The following is an 18693-nucleotide window of genomic DNA, read 5'->3' on the forward strand; positions in this document are numbered from 1 at the left end:
TCTGTTCTGGTCTCCTTGAAAAACCAGAAAAGGAAAATTGCTTCAGCAAAAAATTGGGTCACAAAATGGGGCAAAAGAGGCAAAACTTCCATATAACTTAGAGGTAGAGAGAGGCTTTTATATAGTAGAGGTGAGTTTGCATATTTCCAGCGAACTTTTCACAGTTGCCCCCAGGCCCTTCTGATGATGCTTGATGCTGTTGATAAACCCACTCTACGCAGGCGTGCTTTTTCGGATCCAGGATGGAAAAAGAACTAGGAATGTGGATTTCTTGGAAAAGAGATAAATTCAGAGATGTCTTTATTCCTCCTTCACCTGGGGATTAAATTCATCCTTCAAAACAGCTCAACTAGTATCTCCTTTTTGAAGTTTTTTACAACTCCCAGTGTGTATGTTATGGTTGCCTTATCTGCACCAGTACAACTGCCTTTATCCATTCAGCAGGTATTTATTGAGCACTTATTTGAGGCACAGTCCTTGGTTCTAAGGGATACGGGGTTGGAAAAGGTCACATAATCTAGCATTATCACGTGGCTGTGAAATTCAATGGTTATGTACCTTTTACACCCCACCCTCTCTCCCCATGACAGTACTTGTAGTACTGAAGGCAGGAATGGAGTCGTCTTCGTATCTGTAAGCCCAGGGCCTGAACTGGAATCCGGATGTCACACGTTAGTCCTCTTCTTTCCTCCTCCTTATACTGCTACCACCCAAATGTAGCAATTGCCCTAGGCCCAGATGCTGACCTCGTACTGCGCTTTCTGATGTGGCAAATGGACGTTTTCAAGTTACAGCGTCGAGGTGGCAAGGCCAGTCGGCTTCCTTAACCTCAATGAGTCAATGTTTGCTGCAGCCATGATTCCTAGTCACGAGTGTCTGCTTGTTTTTGACAGGTCTTTTGACTCACTGACCATTCTTGGCATTCGTTTGCGTTCTGAACTATGACTCTGTTTCTCCAGGTGTAGTCTGGAAGCTCCAATTTAATAATTTCCGACCTCACTAAGTGCAAGGTTACATTCCAATGTACCCGATTGAGGAACTCCTTCCTCCGCCCTCTTTCCTTGGGCATATATGCTGCCAACGCACAAGGCACCTCACTCATTCTACAGGTAACAAAGCCACTTGTACTTTAGGAAAACGGATAAATCTTCATCCTTTGGCTCCCTGGCGTTGGCTGCAGTGAGTTAGTTGTCACTTTAAGAGAGTTCGCGCTTCTTAAAGTGCTAAGACTTACGCTGCCAGAAAGTATCGCGAGATCTGTGGCCACCCGCGATTTCTCGCGATGTTTGGTCCGGCGAAGGGTGGCCATTTTGGAGTCCGTCCGGCGGCTGGTTGCCCTGGCGGCGTCGGCCGACCTGCTGCCGGGACCAAAGCTGGCCCCACGGGTGTCTGGCCTGTGGGCAGCTGGACCGACACGATGTGGCGGCTCCGCTGCAAGGCCAAGGATGGCACCCATGTTTTGCAGGGGTTGTCTAGCCGAACCCGAGTGCGGGAACTCCAGGGCCAAATTGCCGCCATCACCGGGATCGCCCCCGGCTGTCAGCGAATCCTCGTCGGATACCCGCCCGAATGCCTGGATCTCAGCAACGAGGATACCATTCTTGGGGATTTGCCCATCCAGTCAGGTGAGGGAATTGAGCCTGGGACCAGGGAAAGCCCTGGGAGGACGGAGAAGAGCGTGGGGGAGAACAGAGAACTGGTCTGTGGGTCATTTGGGGGGTTTGAGAACAGGGATAAGGATAGGTGAAAGAACGGAGAACTCTGACGGAGGCCGGGGCAAGTGTGGGCTAGCAACTCCTTGATTTTATATATGGTTGAAAGAGACAGGGAGGGCCCAACCTATATGAGAAGCCCAAAGCCTCGGAGTCCCCCCTTCCTCAGTCTGTTTCCTAGCCTACCTTGAAAACGTCTCATTCATTTTGTTTTCCTTCTGCATCTACAAAAGTCTAAAAAAATAAGATCTATTTTTTCTGTCCTGGTGGCTCTTTCCCTTATAACGTGAAAGAAGATAGCAGATCTGAAGGATTCAGGACACTTTCTTTTTTGGTTCGCCAGTTGGTTTTTGCAATCACCTTCTCATATACTTAGATAAATAGGTATACTCATTGTAGAGTATGGTTTTACACATCCACTGGAGTCCCTTTCAGATTCTAAACAATTGCAGTTACTTCTGTCCAATATTAAAACTTGAACAGCAATATTGATCATTAAAAGCTTTCAGCTGTTGTATCAAGGATCCTGTAAACACTACAGGGTGGATATGTTAAGTTTCAGAAGAACGAGAACCCCCTAGTGGTGTAGTCTAGGGTAAACACTTTTTGGAAGATTTGTGCTTTTAAAATGCAGAGAGGAAGCATTAAGGAAATTTTGTTCTTGAAATGTATCTTTTTAAGTAAGTATAAAGGTGTATAACCAGGGATCCTTCACTAAATTGGTATGCAGCCTAAAATGTTTTTCTTCTTCGTTCTGTTTTCATCTTTATGGAGATTGAGTGAACAAGAAGTGTTACTGGTTTCCTGTTTGCAAAGCTGTATTCTCCCTAGTAACCCAGTTTATACTTCAACTCCTTCTGTTTGTAATTTACAAACTTGGCTAGTGAACAACCAATTTCATCTGTAATTTCTCTGCAGTTCTGGATTTGTTTTATTTTTAACAGGCGACATGCTGATCGTTGAAGAAGACCAAACCAGGCCCAAAACTTCACCTGCATTTACAAAACATGGTGCTCCTAGTTACGTCAGGGAAACTTTGCCTGTGCTTAGCAGAACTGTGGTCCCAGCAGACAACTCTTGTCTCTTTACCAGTGTATATTATGTTGTAGAAGGAGGAGTCTTGAATCCAGCTTGTGCCCCTGAGATGAGACGCCTCATAGCACAAATTGTAGCAAGTGATCCAGACTTCTATAGTGAGGCAATCCTGGGAAAAACAAATCAAGAGTACTGTGACTGGATCAAAAGGGATGATACTTGGGGAGGAGCTATTGAGATATCAATTTTGTCTAAATTTTATCAGTGTGAAATATGTGTAGTGGATACACAGACAGTAAGAATTGATCGTTTTGGGGAAGATGCAGGATACACCAAAAGGGTCCTGCTTATATATGATGGCATCCACTATGATCCGCTTCAGCGTAACTTCCCTGACCCAGACACCCCGCCTCTGACCATTTTCTCCTCTAATGATGATATTGTTCTTGTACAAGCACTGGAATTAGCAGACGAAGCTAGAAGAAAGAGACAATTTACTGATGTAAACCGCTTCACCCTGAGATGCATGGTATGTCAGAAGGGATTAACTGGACAAGCAGAAGCAAGGGACCATGCCAAGGAGACAGGCCATACCAACTTCGGAGAAGTGTGATCTATGCATGATGAGGATTGCCGCCTACTACCTCACAGATCCAGAAGGCTCTGGGTTTTCCAATAAGCTATTCGTAACCCTAAAGAACAAAAGGACACAATGCTTGAACCGTCTTTTTAACTTAAAACCACTAAGACACTGAAATTCCTTGTTAAGATTAAAATTAGTGTGCAAGTTTACAGATGTGTGTCTACAGTGGTGATACATGCCCTTTCTCTGCTGGGGTGACAGAATAGGTGGTCCTTGCTACCTACTGACATTACCCTGAAGATTTGAATTTTAGTACTATAAACTAGCACTCAGCAGCATTAACCTGTGGAAGAAAACAACTTCATATTTTGAGTAATGCGGAAGGCCTCACTAGAGGCCACTGGACTTAAACCACAATGTCTCCATAATTGAGTCCTTTTAAAAACTCTGATTGAGTTAATAGTTTCTAAATTCTGAATTGATTCCTCAAATGAAGATACTCAGAATTGTCAAAACCGATTTTATATTACAATTTGGTAGACTTTATAAATGTGTACTTAACCAGTTATAAGTACATTACAAGCAATTTTTACAGGGATGAGTGTGTTCCTTGAGAATGTTACCTAAGGAACTGATAGTGCCCAATTTAGGATTTCTAGTGTATAAAAGTAGAATGTATGAGGGAAAAGGTGCCTGAGCAGCTTACTAAAGCTTTAAAAGACCGTTGGCCTCGTGTTTTAATGCAACTCATTTATTGATGTTTGTCACGTTAGATAAAAATTTTAAATTAAGCAGGGTATTTATTTTTTAATTGAAGTTTCTTGAAATTTGAGTGCTTGATTATTGTTTTTTTACATAAAGATTTGTCTGGAGGGATTAACTTCCTCAGCTTTTTCTCCAACTCCTAAAAAACAGCCTTCGTCTAAAATGATAATGCTGTGCTTTGATTTGGTTTTTGTGAGATCTTTTGTTTACCTAAACAGTATTTTTTTCCATGCTAGCCTTATCTGGCCACTAATGCTCTTTTGAATAATTTCACGTTTCTGCAAGTTAGCACTTTGCCTATCTACAATCTTTTACTTTGACTTTTGAAGAGTTTTAAAGTAGTTGGGATAATAACATTGAGTGAATTTGTTTCACTTCCAAAATACGACAGTTTTTAAATCCTTGCCTTATTCAGCTTTTTTGAAATTCTGCTTCTTCCTAATATTAGACGTGTAGTCATTTGCTTGGTGGGCTAAACTGCAAGGCACACCCTCTAAAATTAGCTTCACTCTGAGATCTTCCAGATAAAAGTTTTCTACCTCTTAATTCTTCTGAAGATCAGGGATGCTAAATTATAATTTGTTATGTATTATCTCACAAAATGTGAAGAGGCTTAATGTGTAGTTTCGTTATCTGGTCTCATTTTTTTATGAAGTATCTCATTTATAAAACCAATGGTATACTTTAAAGCACTTCTGTCTCTTTCAGCATATCTTCTTGGCGAATGTTTTAAAATTGAGATTTACTTTTAGCACTTTCACTTGGTGGAGGTGGCCATATAAAATTAAGGAGCATGTAAACAATTTAGTGGACAAGTTCCTTTAAGGAAGAATTCACAAAGTATGCTTGAAATTATTAGGTGACATTTCTTGAGTACCTATTTTGTGAATAGCTGCTTTAGGCATTATAAGTTATGGTCAGTATAACTTAAAAGAATTTAATTTTCTATTTTACTGAGCCTTAAAAATAGCACTTGTGAGCTTGCGATACTTAATGTTTGGAATTCATAATATATACAAATGAATATGTTTGAAGATCTCTTTGTACCTGGCTGTCATTTCGGTCTAAAGATTTTTGTATCTCTTATTTCCCCCAGAAAATAACTACATTTAAGACTAGAAGTTAAGAGTATATCACTGGGTAGCATCCATCAAATTGAGCTTTACATGTCATTATGCATAAAGCTAGTTCAGGAGCCAAACTTGACATTTGCTTACTGGAATTTTAGAGAAGTCTGTTCATGCAACAAATATTTATTGGGTAATTTACAATGTACCAAGCAGATATTGATATGTTTTCCAACATAAATTTCTGTCACTTTAAGTATATTTTATCTACATGGATTAATTTAACAAATAGAAATAGAACCTGATATTTTATAAAATTAAACCCCTTCATTTTCAGTGTTTTTGTTCCCATGTTTAAGCTTATACTTCTTAGCAAGTGTCAAGTATTTATTCCGGTGATCTTACTCTATTTTACTTGTTACCTAGGTTGTCCATTCACCAACTGGACGTCGGTAACTCAGTCAAATGGCTCTCAGTAATAAGTTATAAATTAATCAGTTGCTGAAATTCAGCACTAGGACTTGAATGTTCTGAGCATGGAAAATCCAAGATGATGCATTATTTGCAGACAATTTGATTTAGTTATTGAGGATTCAAAACCTAAACTTGTGCTCTTTCTAAACTTAAGTTTGTAAACCTCACAGAATCTAAAGGTTTTTTTACTGCACTTATTAAAGTCTTGAAATTAGTTTATTAATGTATGTAAATTCTAATCTTCAGAATTTTGAAAACTATGGAGTTAGTACTTGCAACAGGATCAAAACTTTTTCTTAAATTTGCACTTGAGCAGAATGAAACCCTTCTTCCTGTTTATTCCTTTTTTGAGTGCCATGCAAGAATAGTTTTTTAATTCAGATGAGGAGAGTTTACATTAGTGGCTGAATGAATGAAGATTGTGCTTTCCTGTTCCCCATTCTTCTTTTCTCTTATTCTTCTTTCCCTTACTCTTCTTTGGATTTAGAGATCCGGTGTAGGGCGGTGAAGATGCACTTCTAGGTAGAATGTTTTCATAGGTTAAAATTACTATCCCTGGGAATTTTGTGATGTGATAGCCATATAAGGACATCAGTGTGGTACATCTTTTGTAATTGTTCCTAGTTGATTTCTTAATTATTTCACATGAAATATTATTAATATTATTATTTCCATGAAAAATGAGCGTAGTCGAGGGGTACCCTTGAAAGTTTGGCTGCTGGTCAGCTTGACCCTGTTGGCAAAAACTAATATAATCATGCCAGTTGATTATTCCGTGAAGTTCAAGCCCGAGCAAAGTCATTATCAGGAATGCATTAATGTGTTATCTCTCTATAAATGCCCCTAAGTGCCCATGCCCAACTTGCTTATCTAGCATATGCTTTCTATCCTGTGTAGGCGTTAAAACATATATGTTGCGAGTTGCCCTAGCTAACCATAGTTTTCTGTGTCTTTTTTGAAAAAGTTAGAATGAGGAGTATGTAAAATTAGCAGAATAATTGTTTTCTTTATGGATCAGGTGGCCTTCTTAAACTTTCATATATTAAGATTTGTGTTCTTTCATGTGTTGAGACACACGTTTGTTATTATTTGCAGCACTTTAAAAAAAAATACGAAGTAAAAGTTTACATGTTAGCTCTCTCCAGGGATCTTGCTAAAGGCATTAAAATGTAATTCTTGAGCTGCTAACAGTCAGCTCTTAATCAACAATTGCCATCAATGTATAGTGTATCCAGTGGTACAACATTCTGGTTTTTGATAACAGTGGAACTTGATTTCAGTAACATAGGGGCATGCTCTGTGCCCTAGCATTCAAAAAGTTACCTGTTTCTATAATGTGATTATTCTTTCTCATTCATTGTACAGTGCAGTATTCAAATTTGTCCTTGTAGCACAAAGATGACTACCAATTTGGAAAAGATCAGATTCTTAAAACTCTTCATTTGTTTCCAAGCAAACTTACTTTAAGGGAGCTGATTTCCTAGCCTTAAAAGTGTCATTTTTAAGTCTAAAGTGAAACACTTGATTTGAATAAGCTAGTTCATTAAAGATGTTTTCTTACTAAGAGTTATAATATTTCAACACATTTAATTCAACTTAGGCTATAAAACTTGCCTGATTGTGGGAAAGGGTTTTATTTTTTTCTTTTCCAAAAATTAGCTGGCATTTTGTTTACAGTGCTTTGAATATTTGACTTTGAAGAAATTGTTGCATTGATACTGAGTTGTGGGGTGCTGATTTAGGTCTTGGTCCATATGAATTTAAAGGAGATTGCTATTTTAGATTGAAGAGAAAGGGGGATAAAGTACCACTTAAACAGAAGAGGTGCTCAGTTGGATACATTCCTTAGTCATGAATAACGCTTTTTGAAAAATTTCTCAAGCAATGCATTGTGTCCTCCTAACCCTCCTCACCCATTTCTTGGCATAGAATGTAGCAGGACCATAACTGAGAAGCTTATCATTAATGTATAAACCATGAATAGAAGCATTTTGCTGTGATGCCTTTTTATACTTGTCTTTTAAAAATACCCATATCTAGGAGCTTAGGGATGTGAAGATATGATTTGGTTAAGATTACATGAGCCCGATCTTAGACCTGGTATAGGATATGCAGTAAGTTGTAACCCATAAGTTACTTAAAAGGACCAGGGCACCTAATTCTTGTCAGGTTTCCAATTCACCTGGGTGCCATTCATGACTCAAGCTGTTTACAGGAAATATAATTTCCTTAGCAAAGAGTAATCTTTTCCCTTTAAAGAAGTATTGAACTCAGCTTAAAATGCAGAATAAATATATAGAAGTTTGTTAAAAGGGATAGAGATGATAGTAGGCCTCTCTTTCCTCCACTCCTTGATGGAATGGAGGCGATGTGGAGATTTCCTGAAGCAAGAAGGAAAGCATGGGTTGTCAAATTTAGAGCTTAGAACATGACTTGAAAAAGTAGTAGGTAAGGGCAAAACAGAAGGAAGTTCTGTTTCTTGGCATATCTTTCTTCATTAAGATGGACAGTGTTTTCTTGTTTTAAAAGTGTTCTTTTGTCTATTTGCCAGCATCTTTTTCACAGTTAATGCACTGCTGCCACCTGGGAAATGTCTGATTTCATTTTGTACAACTTTGTGTGGTTTTGCCATTGTCATTGAGATGAAGTGATTTTATTTATGAGGTCTATGATTTTAAATACCTAATGCTGTATGATGTGATTTGTTTTGAAGAAATAAATGAAGTGAAAATACTGTTGTCTGAGCATATTTTGGGGTGAGGACAGGACCAGTGAACAGCCGCTGCACTCAAGTTACATATTCATTACCAAAAGCTAATGGACCACTGCTTTGAATAGGGTACCAACATCTGCCAAATCTCACTCTGTAGGTGGAATCTTAATGACTTTGACAGGAGTAACTAAACATGTTTTCTTCTTTTTGACACCAGAGGGCATTTGAAATTTTCCTTCCTTGACTCCAAATTTTCGGGTATACAGTCAGCTCCCGAAAGGTGTAAAGTCAGTGTCTACTGCTGAGTAATTGTGGGAAGGCTAAGTGGTGCCTTTTCATTTATAATAGACTAAGATCTACATGATCTTAGATCTGTTTGGATACTGCAACATCTCTGTGGGAGAACTCTAATCTTACTTGAACAACACTGGAGTTACTAGAATTGACCGGAATTTAGACTCTAACTTGAACTACTTATCCTTTCCTTCTCATTGAAGCTTAAAAATTCTGGAAGTGGAACCATGATGTGGTTTGTGCACCAGGACAAAATACATTTGGGGGAGGGAGGTGGTCAGCATAAATCTAAGACAAGTCAAACCTCATTAAAAGGTCTGTAAGGAGTCTCATGGGCTGTGTGATGGCAGCTTGTTGAACAATTAGCTATACCCATAAAGCAATGCTTCTTAAAGTGTGCTCATCATATTACCTGGGAACTTGTTAGAAATGCAAATTCTCAGAAATCCAAAATAAATGAGGCCAAAAATCTGTTCTGATTCTGATGCATGATAAAGTTTGAGAACTACCATTATAACCACAGTTGTTTAAATGAGTCTGTATCAACTTCCAGAGACCACTGATGACTTAGGTCAGTCCCATGTCCTTGGCTTCCTGCAATCCCTTTTAATCCGCTAAAGACAGTCATTAAATTTACAGATAACATAAATATATAAATTCTCTCATAAGTAAATAAATAAAAATCTTATATATCCAGAAGAGACTGATAGTACAATGAATGACAATTCAAAACTCTCGACAGGCTGAAAAACCCCAGGATTGAATATTCTTAAATGTGAAGCCCTGCCCTGAAGTTCTAAAACAGTCTATTATGTGAGTCCAACACAGGTAAAACCTGGCTCTGTAGTTGATTTGATGAAATAGCAATGATATTTTAACTCAAAGTCTATCCCAAAAGGGTGATGTGACTTGGGCCACAGAAACAGTGGCATTTTAATAGTTAAAAAATCTAGGGGAAAAAAGGAAGCAATAGTATTAATGTAAACTGCTTTAGTCACATTGCATTGGGGGTTTGGATGAGGGTTTTACATGTAAAACAATGAAAAACTAAAGTTTGGCAACTGTCATACGTGACAGCTGAGGGAACTGGAGAAGAGAAACGAGATCTCAGGTCGATGTGACAACTTCACATTCTGGGAAGCATTGTGTGAAAGATGAAGTAGATTTATTCTCTAAAGCTCTATAGAGGAAAGAACTGAGACCAATAAGGGGTGAATATTGCAAAATAAAATTTACCATGAAAACCTAATACAAATACTTGAAGCTCAAGTATTGTGATAAGCCTCCTGCGTTGTGAGAAATAGAGCTAAAAGTAATTAGGTCCCTGACATCTTGAAAATTTTGTTTCAAGGACTAGTTATGAAATAGATACTTAAAAAAAGAATTTCTTCTCTCGGAGAAAAACAGTTTTTCTCTGATTTGTTTTTTCCTCTCTACCGTCCCATTAGTGTTTAGAAAGGAGTGCCTTGTGCTGATTTAGTAATCCAGCAGAGGCTACAGAGAGGACTTACATATTTGGCAGTAGTATACACTATGCTTGTCTTACTATATCTCTAAGTCGAAAATGAGAGGTTCAGGAATAGAAATATAGGCATCTCAAATACTTTTCCTATTTAAAAAATTGGTTCTAACGTGGATTGCCTTTGTCTGTATTATGTTTATAGATAATTTTGAGGGTATTTATCTGATGGAATCAAGTGCCAGGGTATCATGAACATACTTCCCTAAGCTCACTAAAGTTATGATTTCCCTATGTGTGAGTTTTTAAAAAAAAAAAAAAAAGTGAAGAATTCATGAGCAACAAGCTCTGAACAAATCCTTTCTCTGCTTTTGTGACTGCCTCTTAACTGCTTCTCTGCCTTTCTGTCCTCTAAAATTCCTTCTGTACACCAAGAAGAGTTTTCTGATCTTATTGATGGCATTTCTCCGTATTCAATTGATGGGCTTCATTAGCGAATCTTTAGACATTAGAGCAGGTGTCACAGTGACTCAGCCATGTTCTAAAGCCCTGCAATTGAATAATTGCCCTGGTCTTGAAAGCTATGAATTTGAAGTTTGAAGCTTACTGAAGCTTACTTCAGTCAATGCTGAAGTTAAATACAAAGTATGGACAAAATTATTCCTGATAATCCCTAAATTGGCTCATAAAGTAGAGCATGTAGATATCAGCACAGCAGTAAGTCCGACACAGCTGGTGTTGAAAGAGTTCATGCTCACTCCTCCAGCGCAGCTCTTTGAGTTCCCAACCTACAGCAAGGGGCGGTTCACTAGATCCCATCCATTGGTGGATCCTGGACTCCAATCCCCGATCCCCTGCTTATATGAAGCTGTCAGAAGCACCCCTCAGGATCTCAGCCACCCATTCTGGAATAGAGAAATATCTCCAGGGGAAAAGTCCCAAATGTTGGGTGCCCCACACCTGACCTCTATCCTCACCCTGTTCCAAGCCCGGAAATTCTTCAAATTCTGCACTATATTTTTAGATCCCCACTGCTTCAGCAAGGGAAGTTTGTTTGAATTACCTAGTACAATGTTACAGGATATGGAAGTCCTCAGCAGCACCTTTCACATGATAAACAAACAGCTGCCATAAAATCTGTATTTAAAAAAGAGAAGGAGGAGGAGAAATAATCTTGGAAATATCAGGTATGAAGCAAATGATGTAATATGATTTTTCTGTCATCAATGGTGGAGGAATATAGTAAGAATTTGTCAGTGTTTTTTTTTTTTTAAAAGGCCCAGACTTTTTTCAAGTAACCATGAATATTTCTAGCACAATTCATTTCAATTCTGTTGGATATTTATATTGAATTAGGTAGAAAATATGTCCCTTATGGAATAAGAATAATTGTCTATAGCCATACCACCCTGAATGTGCCCAATCTCATCTGGGATAAGAATAGTTTTTTAGAGTCTATTATATAGGATATTTCACAAAATTACTCATCCTAATTGTGCATGGGACATTACACCTATTAGAATTCCAAACTTTCTTCTACTATGACTTAACTCTTTTGCATTGGAATTGATAAGTCTTTTTCTTAGGAATTTTATTGGCTTGAATTACTTCTCTTGGAGCTTGAATATTATGGAGTAAACTGATCAAACCAAGGTTTTAAACCAATGAAACTACAGAACAGACTCTGAATTATGTTGACTTCTGCCAAAGTGACCCTTCCCATTAGATCCATCCTTTATGATCCAGCCTTATTTTTCTTACTCTTAATCTATAACAATGAAAACCGAGAAAATGATCTTGGATTTGGCTGTAAGCAACTAAAGTCATAATTTATCCATGATAAATTGTTAAGCAGTTTAATTTAACAAGCCCTTATTGAGCTATTTTTTGTATGTTGTCAAATACCTTAGGATTTGAGAAGGATAGTCAATTCATTCAATAAGCATTTTTGAATGCTAAGTTGCAGGAACTGCCCTAGGTGCTGGGTATACATGGGTTGGGGGACACAAACAATGCTATAAAAAATTAGAAATACAGGTGTTATGAGGAGAATAATGGGGCGGGGGAGATTCTAATTAAAAGTGGTGAATCTGGGAAAGTCTTTTTGAGAAAGTGACTTAAGTTGAAACCTGAAGCATGAATAGGAGTTAGTCATTTGAAGAGTAAGAAGAGCATTCCAAGTAAGGGGTATAGCATTTGCAAACCCTATATTGCAGGAGGAAATGAAACATTTTCCAGGCCAGTCTGGCCATAGTGTGATACACAGGAAAAGAGGGACATTAGATGAAGTTTTTAGAAGCAAGCAAGGATCCAGATTTGCATCATCAATAAGCTATATTAAGCACTTACCTGAAGGCATACTTGCCACATTTTACTTGTTTATTCATTTTATATGTGTGTCCCCAAATAGTTTGTCCACAGGGGCAGGGACCAGTTCTCCCTTACTACGATTGTATTCTCAGCACCTAACAATGTACTGGCACATAGTGGATATTCATTACATATTTGTATGAATGAACATGTGCATGAATGGAATCAATGTATAACTTAATAAAGTTATCCTAGGGTGCCTGGGTGGCTCAGTTGTTTAAGTATCCAACTCTTGATTTCGGCTCAGGTCATGATCTCTGGATTGTGAGATTGAGTCCTGTGTGGGGCTCCGTGCTGGACATGGAGTCAGCTTAAGATTCTCTCCCTCTGTCCCTCCCCAGCCCCCAGCTCACGCTCTCTCTCTCTCTCTAAAAAATAAAAAATTAAATAAAAATAAAAAAATAAAGTTATCCTAAGGTAACTGGGAGGACATTATAGCATATTAAGGAAAGCATCAGATTTATGTTTCTCCCAAGTTCTTTCAACTGCTCTGTAGAGAATGGATTGAAGGGGGCAAGAATGGAAGTGGAGGACCAGTTAGGAGGAGGCTGCTGTAGTAACCTTTTTAAGTGATGATGGCAGTAATTATAATAGCACTTGTTGAGTGCTTACAATGTTGAGAGCATTTTTCATGTATTATCTCATGTAATCTTCACAGTAACTCTATGAGATTTATTGAAAGGCATAAACTCTGAAGGACAAAGGGATGGTGGGATTAAAAAACAGCAACAAAATTTTGGAAGCTAGACAGCAGTTGGATGAGTATTAACTGACCTAGCAGATTTGAAAAAGCTGATCCTAAGCCAGCGACCCTACTTTTTCCATGGAGATCCCCCTCAAAAATTCAAGAATTGGTGACATTAGTACCCCTGAAAACAGAGGTGGGGAAAAAATCAGGAAGATGGGTGAAGAGTCTGGTTAAGGAACAGTAAGACCTCTCCCACCTTCTCTCCCACTTGGAGCAACTAAGAGCTTGCTTGCTACATCCCCTCTCAGGATAAGTAGGGTCTCTGTACTAAAACTAAGGGGATGAAGTGATGTTTTTATACGCTAGATGCTGAGAGCAATAACCTTCCTCTGCCACTAGGCTCCAAGAATGCGAGCTGCCAGAATTATGCACTTCAGGAAGGATATTGGAAAACTCTTCTCTGAGGATTCCAAACAGGCCATTTTGATACTAAAGATATTGGCATCAAAGATTTTCCAACCAAATGGTCCTATGAGATCACTCTCTAGCAACGTCTACAGTCAACCAGCCCCAGCTATGCCTCAAAATTTAATTAGCTTTCTGTTGGCAAATTCTTAAATTTGAGTGGATAGCCAAGAATCATCAGACATCTGAATATATTCTTTAATAAGAAACACAGAAGCCAAAACAAACAGGAAAAAAAAAGTAACTTGGAGAAAATAGAGACTATATAGAGGCAGAAAAACACTAACATATTTACATATATGTTCTTAAAGTAATAAGAGAAGATTTTGCATCAATGAAACTGGAGAAAATGTAATAAAAATTCAGAGAACAAACAATAATTCTTGGAAATTGAAAATGCAAGAGAAAGTTGTAGATAAATTTTAAGAAATTGCTCAGTAGCAAAACAAAGAGGTTGAGGTCCAGGAGGTTGTCCAATAACATCCAAATAATAGAAGTTCCCAAAAGAAACAACAACAAAAAGAGAGAGAGAGAGGAAATGGATAGTAGGAATTCATCAAAGAAATAATTCAAGAAATATGGAATGTCATGAATTTCCAGACTGAATTTACTGAGTATCCAGAATATAGACTCACTCCAAAACACATCATTATGAAAACTCAGAATACTGAAAACAAAGAGAAAGCCTTAAACTTAGAATCATAGATGCTTTGGGCTTTGCAATAACAGCACTGAAAGCTAGCAGATACTAATCTAAAATTCTGTACCCTGACAAGCTATCAATCAAATGTGTGGCTAGAATATCAATACTTCAGACATGTATGATCTTACACACTTTCTCGGGAAACTACTGGAAAATGTGTTTTACCAAACTGAGAGAGCTAACTCAGGAAAGAGGGAGATATGAGATCCAGTTACTCCAACAAAAGAAAGAAGTGAAAGGATATTTTCCAGTAGGATGATGAAGACAGATATGAAAATGACAGCCATGCAACAGGCTACAGAAAAACCTATCCAGATGGAAGTAAATCAGAATGCTCTGGAAAATGTTTCTTCACGATGAAACTAATGATATGCTACTATATTTGAAAGTATTGAGAGGAGACCTACACAGTGGGCAAGAATGGAAGGACAAAAAAGATAAATAGAAAAGGAAAAGTACACATAGTATCTCAGAGCCCACCTGTCATAGCATTTATTTACATGAAGAAGCAAAGAATCAAACCAGCAAGTGGCTCCAGAAACACTACACATAAATGTTGTATATTCGAATGCTGATGGGCATTATTATTTTTTAACTCTTTTTTAAAAGATTTTACTTGATAGAGAGAGAGAGAAAGAGCACAAGCAAGGGAGAGGGGCAGAGGGAGACGGAGAGGCAGGCTCCCTGCTGAGCTCGATGATCTCAGCACCCTGAGATCATGACCTGAGCTGAAGGCAGACACTTAACCGACTGAGCGACCTGGGCACCCCCTGATGGGCATTAGTTTAGTAGAAAGGTCAAAAAGATGATGTAAGAGAGAGGAATGCAAGGATAGAGTTTGTGAGATGAGATCCAGAGCACACATGGATGATGGGGTTTTATCGGAAAAACATTTTCTTTGTTGTACCAAAAGAGAAGAAGAAAATGGGTGCAAAGGAAAGCAGGTTTGTAAATGTGATGGGAATGGGAAGGCACAGGGTAATAGTATGTCAAAAGACAAGATTTAGAAAAAATAATAAGCAAATCTGGCAGTAGATGACTTGTCTACCAACACGATCTCCAAAAATGAAGTTTTTAGGGCAATTTTCTTAAGTAAAGGACTTCAGTTGCTAAAAAGTTCATCATCAGTTTTGGCATTAATATGTAACTACTATAATACAATAGAGGAGTCATACTCAGAAGTATCTGATGTTCTTCATGAATTCAAATTTTACAGGGAGAAAAAGAGGACAGTTACATCCTAGTGGGTTAAATTCAGAGATGTATATGCTGTGTTAGGAGATTACAGTGAAGCAGCACCTAACATTCCTTTCCAAAAGAGGGTGGAACTTGAGTTGAAACTTGAAAGAAGGATAAGACTAAGCCAGGAGGGCATCATAGGAATGGGTGCAAGCAGAGGGTACGGCATGTGCAAAGGCCCAGAAACATGAAAGCATGGCAGTTTCAGAAATATTAGATGTGACTGTAATAAACAATATGGATGAATATGTGAGAGGAGAAGCATGTAAGGTCTGCTCATGAAGGTCTTTCTGTGTCACATGGGGACTTGGAATTTAGTCCTGAATGCTATGAAAATGCATCCATGTATTGAGAGGATCAACAACTCAGATAATCTATAGATCCATCTATAAAATGGAAGATGTGAAACAAGACCTTCCTGTGGTCTCTTCACATCTTCAGTGGTCCATGACCAGATAACTAGTGCAATCCTGAAGCAGACTAGAGAGCACGAAGAGCTGGAATGATCTCACAGGAGATGGGGGAGGACTCTATGAAGCATGGAGTCTGGGTGAGAATATGGCGATGCAATTAGCTGGCATGGGGAAAGGGGACATGTTTGGGGTCGGGGGCAGGGGGACAAGATGATTTCAATTTTGAACATGTTAAGATTTGGCATTATTTACAAAACTCTCTGATCCTAATAGATGATCTCAGATCTCAAACTTTCATTAGCACTAGAAGGTAAAGGACTACTGAATCCTCCAAATTTCCATGGTAGGTGGGCCAAAGAGATACTGATCTCAAAAAAGAAAGAAAAAAAAAAGCTACTCCCAAGAACTACCTAATGATTAATTTCAGAATTTATTCATCCAAACCCTCTTAATTACACCCTTTAGTTCTCTAATTTTTTTAGGCTTAACACTAATACCACTTTGGTAAGAAAACTTGGTGATCTATTTGATGTCTTAATATGGCCAATCAATTCCATGGCTTATAGCCAAATTATAATCACCCTCATCTGAACCCTTCTCTAGTTGTCTTCTCTTTAAAGACAGCTCTTGGTACTACTTGAGGAATAAAACCTCTCCTTCCCCTGATATGTTGGAAAAACACTCAGACCCAGCATACAGTATCATGCTCAATGCCGTGAACTTGGTGGGCACCCTTTGTTTCTTAAGGATGGTGATAAAACATGTTCAAAGTCCCTTCATTTTTCCTTTGGAGAGGAAAGGGAGAAGAAAGGCACTGATAGGATGTGACTATAATGTGAATGAATAAGTATCATGAATGTTTAGATTGGAGGTCTACAGCTATTTTGCAGAGAACTCAACTTTATAAGGGACCCAAAGAGGAAAGCTTAACCAATGATTATGGTACATTTTGGTTTTGAAGTAGTGTGTGTGTGTGTGTGTGTGTGTGTGTTTTGAAGTAGTGTGTGTGTGTGAAATGGGTAGGGGAAATGAGATACCTCAGTAGGAGATTGTACTGAGGAAGGAAACCATACACTAGCCTCTGTCTGTCAAGGAGATGACCATACCAAAACAACATACAGGCTGGAGAAGGAGGGAGGACATAGGTGAGTCAGGTGAACTGGACCATAATTAGTTTTCACAGAGTCAGGTCATCAAACAGGAATTCATATACAAAAAGCAATGACACTTTCCTCCTCAAACAATGACCTACATCAACTGTGGAGCCTTAGTCCTTCAAGTGTTTGATTTTGGAAGGCCTGTCTTTCCCCTGGTCCAGGTCTCCTTTAGAGACTTGGTATTTTTCCAAGCAAAAACAAAAAAAGCAAAGCAAAAAAGATTCCAGGGTAAAACATCTAAAGATATGGAGAAGGAAGAACATTCAAATTCAGGATAGCGGTTCAATTCAGTGGGGGCATATGTGTGTTTTGAGGAGGTAGGAGGGAAGGGAGGGCAAATCTTGGAAGTAACTTCAGCTGTAATGTTCTATTTCTTGAACTGGGTGTTGGTACAGTGGTGTCTGTTATGCCAGGGCATCTGAAATATTTCATAATTTTCAATAAGAGATGTATGTCTAAAAGGAAAGAGAGGAACAGAACAATCATTTTGTCTATGTCCCTAGTTCTACCTGTGAAAAGAAGGAGCCCTTCCTGATTATACTAATTTTATTATAAACTGAAAAACTGTGTTTGTTCGCAAACAAGACTGTGCTATCATCTTTGAAGTTAATGCTCATGAGTCAAATTCATTTTTCTAGCAAATGTTCAAATCGCACACCTATGAAGCTGGATCAACTTCAGTGATTCCATCCATGGGTGTAACTCTAGTTGCACTGAACTCCTGCTGATGTGGATGGAGGTGCCTTTCCTGTTTTGTTACTACTATGACATCGTGCATGTTTGAGTGACACACCATGAAGAGAGGTCGCCACCCTTCAATGCTCAGTCAGCTCGTTACCCATATGCTGCTGATAGGGTACTTGGTTATCTCAGGCTTCCTCCTTCCTCCTCACTAGTCCTTCCCCATTTCTTCTCTGTCTTGGCCCCAGCATCATTGCACTTCTTATTTCCTAAGATCACCCAACCGTGATCACAGGAAGAGAAAAGATTGAAAGGCATGTGTCATCTTGTTAATAGAGATATGAATGGCTACAAGACAGCAATGAGATGGGAAAGGATTAATCTAATTGTTAGACTTAGGCCTGCAAATTACATTTCCTACTTGGGAATTTCTCCAAAACAGAGGCAGACTGGCATCATACTGACGCATGGCAAGCTGGACATCATACTGCCTGAATTGAAATCCCTGCTCTGCTACCTCCTAGCTAGTGATCTTATCCAAGTTATTTCACCACCCTGTAAAATTTGTATATTAATAGTGCCTACCTTTTGAAGTTGAAATAAAGATTAAATGAAATGATGCATGAAAATGCTCAGCACAACATAATACCTGGTACATAGCAAGAGCTCATTAAATGTTGGCGATTATTATATGCTTTGATTTTAATTTTTCTTCCTGCCCTTTTGGTATCAAGGATAACCTCTATGTAGGAAAATCAAGCTTCCAGGCAAAAGTCCTACCTGGTAAAAGTGGCCTCCACACGTGGAGGGAGGTGTTTTCCTGAAAGCAGTGATTTCTTCCACCTACTTCCTTCTCCCTACTCTCATCAGGTTGT

The 18693-nt window shown here is 38.6% G+C and overlaps 1 protein-coding gene across 1 annotated transcript; it reads left to right on the forward strand.

Annotated features, from left to right (window-relative positions):
* The first annotated feature begins 1265 nt into the window (after window positions 1-1265).
* YOD1 (YOD1 deubiquitinase) lies at window positions 1266-8370 on the forward strand. The gene is made up of 2 exons (XM_081824914.1): window positions 1266-1625; window positions 2657-8370. The coding sequence occupies exons 1-2, from the start codon at window positions 1283-1285 to the stop codon at window positions 3358-3360; spliced, it is 1047 nt and encodes a 348-aa protein (XP_081681040.1). The 5' UTR covers window positions 1266-1282; the 3' UTR covers window positions 3361-8370.
* Window positions 8371-18693: the final 10323 nt, after the last annotated feature.

The sequence above is a fragment of the Leptonychotes weddellii genome, chromosome 6, assembly GCF_054177405.1.
Source record: "Leptonychotes weddellii isolate Sample4059 chromosome 6, ASM5417740v2, whole genome shotgun sequence".
In the NCBI taxonomy this organism is placed as follows: domain Eukaryota; kingdom Metazoa; phylum Chordata; class Mammalia; order Carnivora; family Phocidae; genus Leptonychotes; species Leptonychotes weddellii.

Coding starts and splice junctions, on each gene's coding strand:
- YOD1 (XM_081824914.1), top strand. CDS start 1,283: ATGTTTGGTCCGGCGAAGGGTGGCCATTTTGGAGTCCGTCCGGCGGCT. Junction 1,626..2,656: donor GGATTTGCCCATCCAGTCAG/GTGAGGGAATTG, acceptor TATTTTTAACAG/GCGACATGCTGATCGTTGAA.